The 15,022-nt window shown below is 35.3% G+C and overlaps 1 protein-coding gene across 18 annotated transcripts in view; it reads left to right on the forward strand.

The window, feature by feature from the left end:
- LOC136043881 (protein bric-a-brac 1-like) overlaps nucleotides 1-15,022 on the forward strand; it is an 86,025-nt gene that overhangs the window by 20,496 nt on the left and 50,507 nt on the right. For 16 of the 18 annotated variants that reach the window (XM_065728877.1, XM_065728874.1, XM_065728875.1 and 13 more), the window contains exons 3-4: nucleotides 558-659; nucleotides 2,953-3,016. In XM_065728877.1, coding sequence (XP_065584949.1) covers nucleotides 558-659; nucleotides 2,953-3,016 — 166 coding nt within the window. Of the gene's footprint in view, nucleotides 1-557; nucleotides 660-2,952; nucleotides 3,017-12,747; nucleotides 14,913-15,022 lie in introns of those variants that run through there. The other 2 variants (XM_065728882.1, XM_065728867.1) reach the window with 2 other exon arrangements.

Raw genomic sequence — 15,022 nt, forward strand, 5'->3', positions numbered from 1 at the left:
GCATAGCATATATTAAATCCATAACCTAAACAAACCTATTCTAACCTAACCAAAATACCAACTAAATATTAAACTAAAGTATAGCTACTATGTATTTTTCCCATTGAACGAAGCTAATCGTCTGGTATTATCACCGTGAAAAGCGGGTACTGTCTCATGTTTGCAATCCAAATTCTGGAGTGTTTCTTGTATAATACTTAAGTGCCAAAGTTTTTTTTTTAATTAATGCTAAGATTTAGATGTTAGCTCATGCATAGGTAATCACATTAGGTACTTGATGACGGTATCCGTCCCTAGTATTTAAATGGAAAAAATATCAACCATATTCTATATATTGTGAAGAAGACTGTTGCTATCAGAGTGTGTTTATGTACTTTTGGGTAGATTTAAGTAAGGTATGTGGAATATGAACCCCTCTCCCCAATTTCTTGTGCAGCAAAAAATTTTCTGAGTCAGTTCAATAAAAAATTCCAATGTGGATGGAAGGTCAAATGTTGCCCTTCCTATACATTGATCATATAATGGTAACATTCATATTTATTTGCATTATTTTGCAGCAAGTCAAGGATGAATTTGTTATGGGTATTCATGAAGGTGGAAACGATAGTTCAAGTCAGTTTGAAGATGATGGAGAAGATTTTGATTATGGCAGCGAAAATGTAAGTATATCTATTTATATATAATTTTGTATATATATGCTTTTTGAGAGGCCCGTGATTAATTGTAAATTTTCATTTTGAAACTGGTCTTCCCCCTTTTGACGATGGTTGCCCTTTGGTTATTTGCTTTAAACCTATCTTTGGTTAAGTCTATCTGTCTTTGTTTAATGAAAAACTTGTGTTCCTGTGCTTAAACCAGAAATCACAAATGGAATTATTCATTTAAAATATGGGACTACAAATAAGCTCCTTTTTGTTAAATGCATGGCTTTTTCTCAATATTAGCTGGTTTTTAGTCTTTTTATTAAAAATAATTTTTGTTACTTCTTAGGAAAGCAAAATATAAATTACTTAGTTGCAGCTGCAGGTACAGAAATAATGATTTTTGTTAAAATAATAGTTGAAAAAATAAATAAAAATAATAACGTGTTTCTACTATTTTCAACTGTATCTGGTCATCAATATCAATCTCAAATATTTTTCGCAGCATGCTCTCTAGAAGTTTTATATTCAAAGGCAGAGCTTACATTAAGAATCTTAAGAGAGATAATCTTTAGTTTGATATCCTTGTCCAGGTTGCAGTGGTTGCTGGCAACTTAGTAAGAGACGATCACGTCCAATACTAAGAAATATAATAACCCATAACTCCTGAAAATAGAGTTACATCAAAGCAAGAAGTCCACTATTAGAACCGCCTTGTTTGAAACTCCTACCGAGGAGACTTACCGTCCATTTGCTTGAACAACAAAGCAAATATATTGGCTTGAAAATCAAGAAAAGATGCTGCATTAAAGAAGAGCCATAAGTAGGGGGGTGGAGAGTGGTCCTTTCTTTTACAAAGAGACTTTAAATGAGTCTACTAGAAATATTTTTTAAATCATACCTTGAGGTGGTGTTTAAATATGAATGTGGGGGGGGGGCTTGTTTGATTCTGGATTTTCCTTTTCAACAATTCTTTTTCTTTTAGTTAACAGATTAGAAAATATCTTTTTACTCACTCTGTAACAAGTCAATAATTCATAACATGTTTTTGTATAAGTGCAAATCGTCTGTTAATTTTTTTTTACCTAATCTTAGAACTTCCAACAGAAACGTGAAAGAAAAATTTACGAAAGTAGTTTTTAAGTCTTGTGTTGTTTTTTCATCATGTTTGTCTAGCTGTTCCTATTCATATAATTCTGTCTCATTTACTGAAATGATTCATTATAATTCCTCTTTTAAGTCTCATTTAGTATAACCTATTTCAAAAGCTATCAGTCGTTTTCAAAGATGTGTGCTAAGTTTTTCAGATTTCGTATTTGTGGTTTTACTTGACTTTAATAAGAAGCCACATCTTGTGTATACGGAATCCCTTAGAGAAATTTTTATGAGAGGAGGGGGATCAAGCTGCCTCTGTAAGAAAGCAAGAATGCCTTAAGTTTATAAGTGAAAATCGTCTGTCCATTGTTTTTGCCCAACTTTATAACTTCGTAAGGAAAAAATGCAGAAAACAAATGCTAAAGTAATTTTTCAGATGTTTGTTTTTCATTTTGTCCTTCTAGCAATTCCAGTTGATACAATTCTGTCTCGTTTAGTGGAATAAGTCATAATTCGACCTCTTTTAAATGCTTTTTTGGCCAACCGCCTAGGGCTAAACGGAAAGCAAGTCGTCCGCCGTTGGGGTGGGAGGATGTCATGAAGAAAGATTTAAAGAAATGGGAACTTCCTGGGAGGGTTTAAAGAGGGAGGCATTGAATAGATTGGGATGGAGGAGGAGTGCGCGTAGCTGTGTTGGCCTCCGGTGGCTTGGTGCTGCCGTGAGTTGTAAGTAGTTTAAATATCATTGATTTCTCAGTTTTTTTATTTATGTTTTTCCTTGACTATAATACGAGACCGCATTTTAAAATACAAAATGGGGATCAAAGGCGTGAAAAAATTGGCTTTTTTATGCACATTCTATGGGATGCACTTCCTCCCTTCTATGTAAGTGAATGATTGTATCTGATGGACCGTAATAACCTATTCAGTTGAGGGGAATAAAAAATTTTCTTTTTCGCTTTTATGGAATTCATTTCACAAAAGCGAAAACACAAAACTCTGTAATTTTGCCTTTCCTTCCTTTATATCATGTCCTGGGGTTTGGAGGTGATGTGGTTTGTGATATTTTTTTTATTCAATAAATCATATCAAAATTGATAATAGCAATATTGATAGTACTGAGAGATGTATGTATATGTTTTTTGGACTTCAAGTCTATCCTGATTCTATAAAGAACTTGTCCACATTCACATGACTAATTTTCATTTTTTTAAAGCTCACTGGAAATCTGCCAATGGAAAGGACAGAGGGAATGCCAAACACAAGCTTAAATTCTTCAGGTTAGTCTTTCTTTTCTTAATTCGAGAGTAAGGGAAAGCAATGTTTTCTTTTTCTTTTTTTATTTTGTTTATTGTTCACTACAGATATATCGATAGATAAATTTATTGCCCATCCGAAAAATGGTACAAGACCACAAACAGGGTGCATAAATAAACAAAAAGGAACAAAAACTTAGGTACTATATAAATATACAACTGCACTTAAGAACAAATCACGATGGTAAGGCTACTGGACTCAATTGACCTTAAAAATTTCGTCTGACGCCAAATGAGGGCTGCAATGGGGTCTGCAACACCGAACTGACGTGACACCGGCACATTCCTTGTCCAAGTTCTTAAATTGAGAAGAAATGTTTCATATTTATAATAATCTGAGTGCAACTGTCTCTTGTCATTTTCGGGAAAAATATTCCAAAATGGACACATAGCCAGAAAATGAGGCATAGCCAAAGCATTGTATAGCCGGGCTCAAATCTGCAGATTAAATCTTTTTTTCTGGTGATAGAATGCCATACGCTTTTATCGCCTTTTCTCCAAAATGATTTATCTGTAGGGCACGTGTAAAAACCTTACTTGACCCTATAGGCATTCCTAAATAGACAATAGAATTGGGTAAAACAACATCATCATCACCAAACTGGACAACACTGTCCCATAAACTCGCTCCTTTTCTGCAAAACGCAAGAACTTCACTTTTGTTAGTATTAAATAAGAGACTGATCTGTTTATATGCTTTGCTAAGTGTATTGAAATTTTCTTCAATTCTAGAAAGGCAACGGTTTGTGTTTAAAATATCATCCGAATAATTCTAACAGTGAGAGATCCATTCCCCGGAAAATAAAACTCTCGTTTGTACTGAATTCTGGCTCTCGAGGACGCTATTATTATACAACAGTGGTGACAAAATAGTACCCTATCGGATCCCTTTTCTAACTTGTACTGAATTAGGCTTAATAATTTGTACACTTATAGAAGGCATTTTAACTCGGATAGAAAGTTTACTATAAATATTACGAAAAGGTAAAACAACCGACCAGTCCACTCCGCATTTATGTGCTGCAAGGAATAGCTGACCATGTATTCTGCCGTCGAACGTCCTACGGATATCATGAGCTGCCAGGAAAATGCACTCATTTAACGCATCAGCTTTTATAAGCATATTAGCTAAAATATAATGGACGTGCTCGTGACCAATACCTTTTTTAAAACCAAATTGGTTATCAAGAGTACGACGTTTACTTGAAATATTATTAATATCGAGTATTTCCATCAGTTTACACAGAACAAGTGATACAGTTATTGGACAGCAGGACACGCAGTATGTCGAATTTCCCCCCTTTTTAACACAGGAGTAATAGTGCCGGTACAAAAAATATCAAGTACAAGACTAGGTATTAATTTCTTACATATCAGGTACAAGAAAGGTAGCACTTCCTAGGGGGATTGTCTGGTAGTACATGGGTGACTTAAAAAGCATTCAAAATCGGGAAATGGTCAGATGCAGAGACTTATATCGACATGACATTGGCCACAGGCTGGGGTTTTTGGTGAGTATAGCATAAATTTGAGGCTGGATGTCGAGCCCGAGTTGTGTATGTACGTAAAACCCAGGTCATTGCTATTTACACTAAGACCATCGCAGGAGGCTGAGAATATTTGTGCACGATGATTATTCCTGTCAGAAAGGTTACAATTTAGATCGCTGGCTATGATGCATTCAAGATCTCGACTAAGACATCTGCTCATTGGCCCTAAACTGCTCTTCAGATATTTATTTTTGTAATCTGTTGGCATATACACTGAATAGACTACCATTCTGTGTACCTCAACAGCAACAAAGAATTCATCGGTTTTATAAAGGGAGGGGTTTAGGGTGGTACTGATGAGTAGGGCAACACCATCAGAGGGCCTTCCTCTTCCTACACAGCTGGTTGAGACCACAAATGATTTTTTACTAGATAATTTACCTCTAGCAGGTTAACAGCTTATTCTGAAAGGAAATGTTCTTGCACACAGACCACATCGTTATTGCACAGCTCGGACGAGCAACAATTAGCGAATTTTGTGGCGTTTTGACATGGATATTCGCAAGAGCTGTTGTCACTGCCTCTACATTTTGGCGCATTAGTGCAAAATTTTGCATAGTGTCCATATGGCTGACAGTTCTAACATTGTATTTGGAGGAATTTATATTCCCAAATAGGAAGTCGTTCATAGCAAATATTGGGGGAGAGTTTATTGCTCCACACAGATGACTTTTGTTGTCAAATTTTAGTTTAAACGAACAAGTGTTACCAATTTTTTGAGAATTTACACAGTTTGGTATAACGGACTTTAGTTTATCTGCAGACGTTCCTGTAGGAACATGCCGGATTACTTCAAAAAACGTAGGGATCTTTAATTTTACACTTATGTTTGAGTCACTGTTACCCACTGCCTCAGCAAGTGATTCGGCAGCATTCTTGTTACTCAGAACTACTCTCAATTCAAATTTCCCCGGCTTTAGCTCCACGGTATGCGACCTAGAGTTGCTGCACAGAGTGTCAAGGTACGTCTTCTCTGCGTTCGGGTTCAAAAGATCTTTTGGAGGGTTCTTTACGACTACGGCTTATAACAATCCTGGGTTAATTGGGCTACTTGCACTAGGAGATAGGACAGTTCCCACAGGATTGGGATTAGAGTCCACAAAGCTATCAAACTGTACACACAGTTAGTTTAGTTTCCTTGTCACAGTAGCTGTTACTTCACTCGGAATTACTCATACTTCATTCGGTTCAAAGGTAACAAAGCGCGGAAGGGCTTTTCTTCATAGCCATTCAGTACTTTAATTATATCGAGGATATCGTCCGTGTTCTTAGACCGTGCAGCAAAACTTGTAGATATCCCGGCCATAGGCTGCAGCACTTCTTTAGCATTAAGAATTGCTTTTGCATTAAGAATTATATCTATAGCACAAATAGCAAAGTTCGACACAGCATTCCACATCAGTTTCTCATTACTCACCATCATCTCAAAGTAACTGCACAGATATCCATGGCAACAAGGGAAGCGTAGGGACCCACTCAATTATTCCCCTAGTTTAAGGCTAAACAAATACCGGTGGATACGTACGGAGTTTGCGGTGGATTCCCTCCCTTCTTTTGCTTGCTTCCGATGAGATACGTGCAGTCACTGATGACGCACCTTAAGTATTGGAAATATAGATGGTGTTGTAAGCACTTCTTGAATTCAGATTGAAAATGTTATGTTGACAAAACTCCACACTGGTCTCAGGAGAATTCAGGAAACAAATTTAGGCTTCAATATCCAAATATATGGAACAGAACACCAAGGTAAACCTCTTAGTATAAAACTTAGGGTCGCTAGAATTCAATAATGACATGAAAAGTGAGGAAAAATATATCTATCCTTTAATTCAGAACTGCAAACCAGGGTTTCAATTTCAACACAACCACATGGGTTTGTATACAAATAACTAGTGGCCATACAATATAACCAGCGAATATTTTAGTTTGTGGCTACCTTTGTACTTTTTCCCTCATGAAAGAGGGGATTAATGATAATGTGTAATTTAAAAAAAAAATTCATGAATGCATTCTAAAGCTATGTTAATTAAATTTTTGTCTTTGGAAATTGTGTAGATCATTTCTTATTTATGTCAACCTTTCAGTTAGAGCACAACATGGATTTACCGGTACCTATAGAGGACGGGAAAAGTCAATGGTCTTTCTTTTTCTCCGAGTTAGAGTTAAAAATTACAAGTTAATTTTAACAGTTAAAAATTATGCACATGTACAATAACAGCGTTATGCTCCATGTGCCCTGATTGGGTTAGAGTAACTCCAGACCATGATTGTCAAAAATTAAAGGATATTAATTTAATGATTTAATATGAACACAACACGTTGAAAGTCACTTGTTGAATCCGTTTATCCACGGTTGCCATGCCACGTAATCCTGCGATTATCGATTGCTCTCTTTTTAAAAAAGAGAAAGTTCTTAATCTTAGAAAAACAAAATGCTGTTTGAACTTCTGTCGTGAACATGCACAGCTGGATCTTATATTTTGGTTCTTATATCAATCGATAGAGATTTATGGGCATCTGGGTATCCTTGGCTACTCTAATGGTAATTTTCCACGCCTCTCTCATGGACCCATCCCCCTCTTATGTGTTGGTATTAGTATAGATTAATACATAATTTTTTACACAGCCCTTATTTGAGATTAAAATATTTGTAGACTAAGTTGCTGTAAAATTATGTATTTGATTATACATAATTTACTATTAATTAATTCACCTAATCAAACAGCTTTCTCGGCCATCGGAGACTTGAAAAGCCTGTTTATAGCTTGTTTTCCATGGATCTCGTCCTAACAGTCATGTATTTTTGCACCCTGTTTGTAAATAGTTAAAACTCAATTTGCCTCGCCAATATTCAGTCCTGATTGTCAAATTTCTATATTTTCAATCTCTAAACATTGCTTACCGCTACTCGTTTTGTTTTATTGAATATTATAAGTTTACTTCTAAAAAAAATAATTTTTAGAAAATATTAGTATTTGTTGAATATTTATCACAGTTATTCTGTTTGTTTTTCTAACTTAAGCTTGGAACAACTCAAAGTCTTGATATTTATTTGAAAAAATATTTATATTATTTTATTGGTTTTTCCTGTATGTGATAATTATGTAGAATGTCCTTTTATTTGAAATGTTTCAAGCTCAGTTTATTCATCCACAGTCCTTTTCAGGAGGCTAGAAATCCTCCCCTTTTTGTTCGTAGTTTTTATAGTATTTATTTAAACAGTGATTACATGTTTAAACTATGTTATCTTAACTTCTAGGAATAATTATGCCCTCTCAACTAAGCTTATGTGCCTTAAAGTATCAAGGGTATCCTATAGGTATCTTCAAACGAAATGTATTCCACAACTGAACTGTTAATGGCATGGTTATATCCAGGGGGGGGGGTGCTGGGTTTCGACTTCCTTGCTCCCCCCCCCCCATTCTTGCCCAACTCGTAAAAAAGTAAAGAAAACATGCATTTTACCAAATTTTTGATGCGTTTTCGAAAGTTTTTTCCGCCCCCCCCCCCTTGACACACAATTTCTGGATATGGCATTGATTAATGGTACCAGATAAAGTAGTGTCTTGCCTTTTTTTGAGAACAATTAGGTAGTTGAGGAGCAATTTTTAATTTGGTTTAGTGCAAATGTTGCCATATCATAAACACTGTCTATTTTATTTCTCGATATCCTTGAATCCCAATTTTTAATCCGAAATCCTATTTGTTTGGCATTGTAATGGCATAACATTAGTCATTTTTACATAAGGTTCTATTCTTGAGTTGAGTTAAACATTTCTTGTATGAATGGAAGGAAGGGTGTGCGAAAGCACAGGATGGCTGGCCCCCAACCCCTCATTGCACCTCCTGGCTGAAGGGCCAAGAAACGGAGATCAGCACCGCCGGTAGGGACTGTAAAGTCTAATGTCGTATCCTTTTTATACTCCTATTGGATGTATGAAAATATTAGTTCTTCTGTACAATTTTTGAAAATAATTTTTATACTATTAATTATAATCTGTTTATGGTACAGTTGATGATTTTATGTCTAAGGAGTAGCAGCAAATTCATTTCTGTTGCAAACAAGCAAACTATTTTATTGTCCCTTGAACAATTTGGTTTTCCTGATATAAAAGTTGCAGACGCTTTGCCGAAATTCATTACTGGTGTCCTATTTATGACTTTTTTAGACTCAAATATGATCCAACTTTAGTGAGGGGGCGCCTAAGCTTTTGTCATGTGAATATTTAGCAAAAGTGTTTCGCAGATTTTAATCAACCTAGGCTTGAAATAAAGTGAAATATCTTAATTGGGATTATTTGGAGTCAGAATACATTCTGATCTCTTTGGTTGGGGACGGGGGGGTCTATATTCTTGCCATCTGGACATCTAGCAGAAGCAGTTCCTTAATCCAAAAAACAACTTGGTAAAAAAAAGCTCATATCCTGGTAGTGATTTTCTGGGTCCTCTGCAATCCACAGCGAAAACAAATGCTTTGCTCAATTTGAGGAGCATGATGGCATGAACATGTCTGAAAACTTAAAAATATGTCCCAACATAAATATTTGATTAGCTATTGTATTTCACTAGAGTAAATGGGAACAGCAAAACGCACACTTACAATTGTTTCACTTTCAAAAATGAATCTAAAGTAACGATTCATCTTAGTTTGAAGTGTTTAAAAGTTAGGTTAAATTCAACCAAAAGATTATTTCCATCTGATTTTCATGGTTGATTTCTATGCAGAAACTTGTGTTAGATTTTCATTGCTCTGTTGACTTGCTTTAGACAAAGTATGTAATTAAAATGTTATTTTCTGTTTTACGGATGTGATTTTGACAGAATAGCGTTCAATTGAACCAGCTTTTGTTCTTGGGATCATTAGATTGAATATTATGACTATTTTGTTCATTGCTTCTTTCTTTTATTTACTTTAGTAGATTTGGTCCATTTTTTTAGTTCTAGCTTCAGAGCTTCGCTTCTATATTTGCATTTTAATATTTCATCCGGTTTGATTCCAACATCCAAATTTAGAAGGTCGGGTAATGGATTCAAAATAACTGGGACCTGGAGCAAAATATCGAACTCGGTAGAAAAAGATACTTCTGGAGATTAATGCTTATTTAATTTTTTCTACCCTTTCATTCTGAAATCCTACTTAAACTTAAACTTCATTCTTGGACTTACTTAAAACTAAAGTCCGTCAACAGAGTTTAGTGAATTATGTTTCCTCAGAATTCGTTTCTTAATTGAACTTGCTTGCACCCCTGACTAAATCAAATCGATTCCTCTGCGCTAGTAAGGCTGAAGTTATTTTTTCCTTCAAAAAGGTTTTCTGTCCATCTCTGTTGTTTCTCAGCGTATTAAGCTGTGCATAATAGCTGCCAGCCATATAGCTGTTAGATCTATAAGTTCTACTATGGAATGTAGCTACTAGTTTTATGCTGGGGCTACCCAGCCAATTTGGTACCGACAGAGGAAAGTCCAGACTGCTCTTAAATAGGGATTGTAGTGCTGAAGCTCAACTAAAGGACAACTCGAAACTTTTAAGGCAAAGTTTGATGTTGCGTCAATAGCTGATCTTAATAACAGCATCCATTCACCTTCTTTTGAAAGAGTTTCTCCTGTTGTACCGCTGTTTGCCGAAAAAGACAAATACATTGGCACATAGTCTGTTCCAATTACTTAAAGAAGTTAACTTCTAGTTAAGAGTACTTGGGATCAGCATTCGTCTGGAATAGACTTTTGGGGGGTGTTATTCCGTCGGAGTATTTGTAACGGTAGCTATTTGTGTATTGAAATCTGTATACAATCGATAAGGGACTAAAAAACTGAAGTCAAAATTTTGAATTCAGTTTTTGGGAGCTGATAATTAATTTCAGAGCTAATTACATAATAGGTAATTAGCTACAAGACCCATATTTCTTAGATTTATGAGGTCTATTATTTATTAGGTCTCAAATGACGGTATTTTATTTCTCAAAAATTTATCAAGCCAGTACCCAGAAAATTCAATCTAAAGGGATTATACTGGGCTCACTTCTTGGGACTCATAAGTATCTTTGGAGTTATAAGACTTTGAAAAACTTAACTCAATGAAGATTAAACTCAATAAGAATCTTAAAAAACTTAACTCAATGTGACTTTCACCACTCAATTCCTACACTAAACACTTGTCAAATAAGATACAACTTTCTTTAGGGGTCCTTCTTTGGGGTTCTGCCTATAAGACTTCCCCCCTGTTGTGTACCTATTTGGTTATGTAAAAAAAAAATTAACTGATTTAAAGGCGAATAGAGACGATATTAACCCGTGGAAGTTTGTTTTCAAATTTCTACACTTTATCGGAAAAAATTGGGTTTCAGTAGCTAGGGAAGTTTTGGAATTAGGCAAAATAAACTGTCAGGAACAGACCTACAGTATAAAATGGGATTTGTGAAGAAGCTTTTGGGCTTATTCCTTCATATTTTTTTTCTAGTAGACCACCACCGATTTCTCATAGGCTTGAAAAGGTTTGGCGTGCTGGGTAAATCAAACTTGCATTACTAGTTCTGTAACCCCAATTCAAGACTAAAAACATCTGATCTTTGGAAGGAGGGAGTAAAAATATAAAGAATCATATTTTTGGGATCCACTTTTTTCAATTTCCCATGGGACTCACATTTGGGATTTGCCAAGGACTGAAGAAGAGGCAATTAAACTCTTGCAGGATAAGTTTAGACTTTTCCAGGAAAATTTTAGAAAAACTACTAAATTATATAAGAGTTTGATTTTCTCTTCCAGGACAAAAAAGAGCAATGAAATAATTAATGTGAAATGTGGTTCTTGGTCTACATATCCTAGACTGTTTAAACAAAAACCATGCTGTTTATAACTGTTAAGTATTAGTCGTTAAAACGAACACCTTCAATTAATTAATGTTATTATAACTGAAAAATAATCTTATATTTCCTTTCTGATTTTCGTCACGTTTGTAACAAAACGAACATGCGCTAGTCAGAAGAGCTTCAGATGCTTCATATTGATAGAACTAGTGTGAAAGATATAGTAAATTCGTATAGAAACTAGCCAAAAAGACTAATAGTAGACGCATCTCATAAGAGTGTGAACGGGCGCTTGTGCTAAGAAGAAAAATTGCTCTATGGCGTTGGCTGTTTCTTGGCTTTTTTCATTCATAAATGTGTTTCTTTTCAGAAACTGAGAAACTTTTACTCTCGTAAGTTATCCATGCTCGTTGGGCTTGTCCCTGTATAGAGTTGGAGACAAAATATATTTCCTAAGATAAGCATTTGTCCAAAAGCTTCCTTTCTTGCCTCTGGTAAATTCAGAAATCACGAAATGACGAGTCTTTTTTTGGCATTAATATTTATGCAAAAGTTTTATCAAAGAAAATAATCGTGACCAAAAGTTGTAGTAGCTCTAAAAGGACGAAAATTGTGCTTAGCAGTTTCTTACCTTTTATGTTTTGTAAAATTTATTTTTTAAATGAATTATTGTTTTGAAATGCTGGAAGATTATCTATATATTTCCTAAACTAGACGTTTTACAATTTGATTTTTGTTCCAACTTTTGCACAATGAGACAACGTGTCAGGTTCTGGCTTTCATCAGGGCTGAACTCAATGTTTCTCTTTAGAAATAAGAGTCATCTATTTGTCTTGACTTCCTGAACATTTATTATTTTATATTATAGTTTTTTGTGCTATCAACTTGAAAGCTAGAACTGAAACTCATTGAACATTTCTTTGGGAAGGGATTGACTTTTTAATTAAAAAATACGAAATGCACCTTGTTTCGCCATTTTGTTGCATTTAGTGTTTTGATGTTTCGGTTTTCTTGATTATTTTGACGTAACTGTGGTGTAAGGAATTTGTAAAACGTCATATTTTATCCTAATTTCTATAAGATTTTGTATTACTGTTTCATGGGTCTCCCAATTTATTACCGTATTTGCGGTTTATTTTCGTTTACGTCATTACTTTCAAAATAAGATACAATTATGTTCACTTCATTTCTTCAAGATGAAGAAGCTCATTTTACAAAATCTAGGAATCTTAGTTTAAAATTTGCTTGTGAATTATGGTGCAAAAGTTTGTCACTGTGGGGGTGCCAAAATTGATTTACAGTACAACAAATTTAACTGAACATAATAGTATGATATCACTAGAATCCGCTTTGCATCAATTGGAAGAAGTCCTCTCGGAAGGCCGACGACGCTGTGTTTTATGCTACGCAAAGATTAAAGAGAGATCAAGTCGAGTCACTGCCCAAAGTAAAACTCCAAAAACCAAATTTCGATGTGTGCAATGCAACAAATTTCTGTGTTTTGACTGTTTTCGCAACTCTCACTTTTGAAGTGAACAGTGGTGTAGTGAGGGGTTTGCGGTTTGTACGCCCTCTCCCTCAAACAACATGTTTTCTATCTAAAGGGCTCGAGACACGTAGCTTTTTTGGTGCCGATTTACTAATTCTGTGCTAATTTGCAAAGAAAATGGCGCCGATTTGAGTCTGAAAGTTTTTCTAGTTTTCGTTGCCGAATTTCAAAAACGACACCGAATTTAATCTTAATCATAAAAAAAAGCTTCAATCGTTCCCTTCTCCTTAGTATGAAAATCAAAAGAACTAAAAAATAGCTATGATAATAAAATTTTAATAATAAAATAACTTAATGAAAATAGAAAATTAAATAATACCTTGAGATCGAGCAGGTAACTATTGATAACCTGCAGTTGACTAATGGTGACCACTGATTATTTTTGAAAATCTTGTGAAAAGGGTATTGTTTTTGTACTGCTACTGTTTGCCTACTGAGCTGATGAAACCGGTGCCCGAAAAAAGCGTGTATCGGGCCCTTAAATCTTACTACGAGTGTTACCATGAACTTGTACTTAAAATTTAGTCTTATTGGAATATTTAAACGCTTCGGTTTTCTTAAAAACTTTACTCAATGTGACTTTCACTCAATTCCTACCCTCAACACTTGTCAAATAAGATGCAACTTTCTCTAGGGATTTTTCTTTGGGGTGCTGCCCATAAGACCTCCCCCCTGTTGTGTACCTATTTGGTTACATAACATTTTTTTTTATCCGATTTAAAGGCGAATAGAGACTATACTAACCAGTGGAAGTTTGTTTTTTAAATTTCTACACATTATCGGAAAAAATTGGGTTTCAGTAGCTAGGGAAGCTTTGGAATTAGGTAAAATAAACTATCAGGAACAGACCTACAGCATAAAATGTGATTTGTGAAGAAGCTTTTAGCTTTATTCCTTCATTTTTTTTTCCTAGTAGAGCTCCACCGATTTCTCATAGACTTGAACAGCTTTGGCGGGCTGGGTAAATCAAACTTGTATTACTAGATCTGTAGTCCCAATTCAAGACTAAAAATGTATCTGATCTTGGGAGGAAGGGAGTCAAAATATAAAACAACACATTTTTGGGATACATTATTTTCAATTTTCCAGGGGATTGCCACATTTGGGATTTGCCAAGGACTGAAGAAGAGGCAATTAAGCTTTTCCAGGATAAGGGGGTATTGCCCAAAACAAAACAATGCGTCAATGGACACAGCATGACTTTATACTCTTTCGAGAAGCAACCCTTTTGGAAGTGTAACACTAGGCCATGTTTGAAGAAAGTCGGGTTGCGTGTCGATACGTGGTTTGCTGATAGTAGGATACCATTTGTTACTGCAGCTCGTTTCATTTATTGCTGGGTTTACGAATTGACGTCTATGACCTGGTGTGAACGAGAGCTAGGTATTTCTGGCAAAACAGTTACCGATTGGAATAAAAACCTCCGTGAAGTGTGTCTGTTTTCTGTTCAACAGAAAAACAGTGGGAATATTGGAGGATTCGGTCATATAATGGAAACAGACGAAACCTTTTTCTCCAAAAAGAAAAATAATGCAGTTTGGCGGGCGGCAGTGACGGCAGAAGGCAGAGCTCCTTTCAGCGCGATTCTTACTGACATCTATTCGTTTTGGGCGGCCCGATTTCCATAATTCGCTGTTGCGTTTTTTTAAATACTAATTTCTTTTATGCTAAATTCTAAATTTTAGTACTAATACCATAATTCTTTGTGTTGTATTTAATTACAATTAACTTAGTTCACTTTTTGGATGTGGTCGATATAATGCGTAATATATTTGAAGCTATAAACGAAGTCCTGATCGAAATAGTGGCTGTCCTGTGTTGTCTTTACCCATTTGCTACACCACTGTAGTACAGCCTTGTAGTTGTGTATTTTATTCTGCTTTTGATATATTTCAAATTTGTAAAAAAAAAAAATTTTGGGATGTTTGTAATAAAAAGCTTGTTTTGTTTTTCATGTATGTACTAGTAAGTTTGGTGTCAGAACTAGGGCAGTAATTTAAATTGTCAAACGGTTGAAAGTGTGCATCGACTCCTCAACTGACTAATTCCTGACCGTATGGTCCCCTCG

The sequence above is a fragment of the Artemia franciscana genome, chromosome 2 (genome assembly GCF_032884065.1).
Source record: "Artemia franciscana chromosome 2, ASM3288406v1, whole genome shotgun sequence".
NCBI lineage: Eukaryota > Metazoa > Arthropoda > Branchiopoda > Anostraca > Artemiidae > Artemia > Artemia franciscana.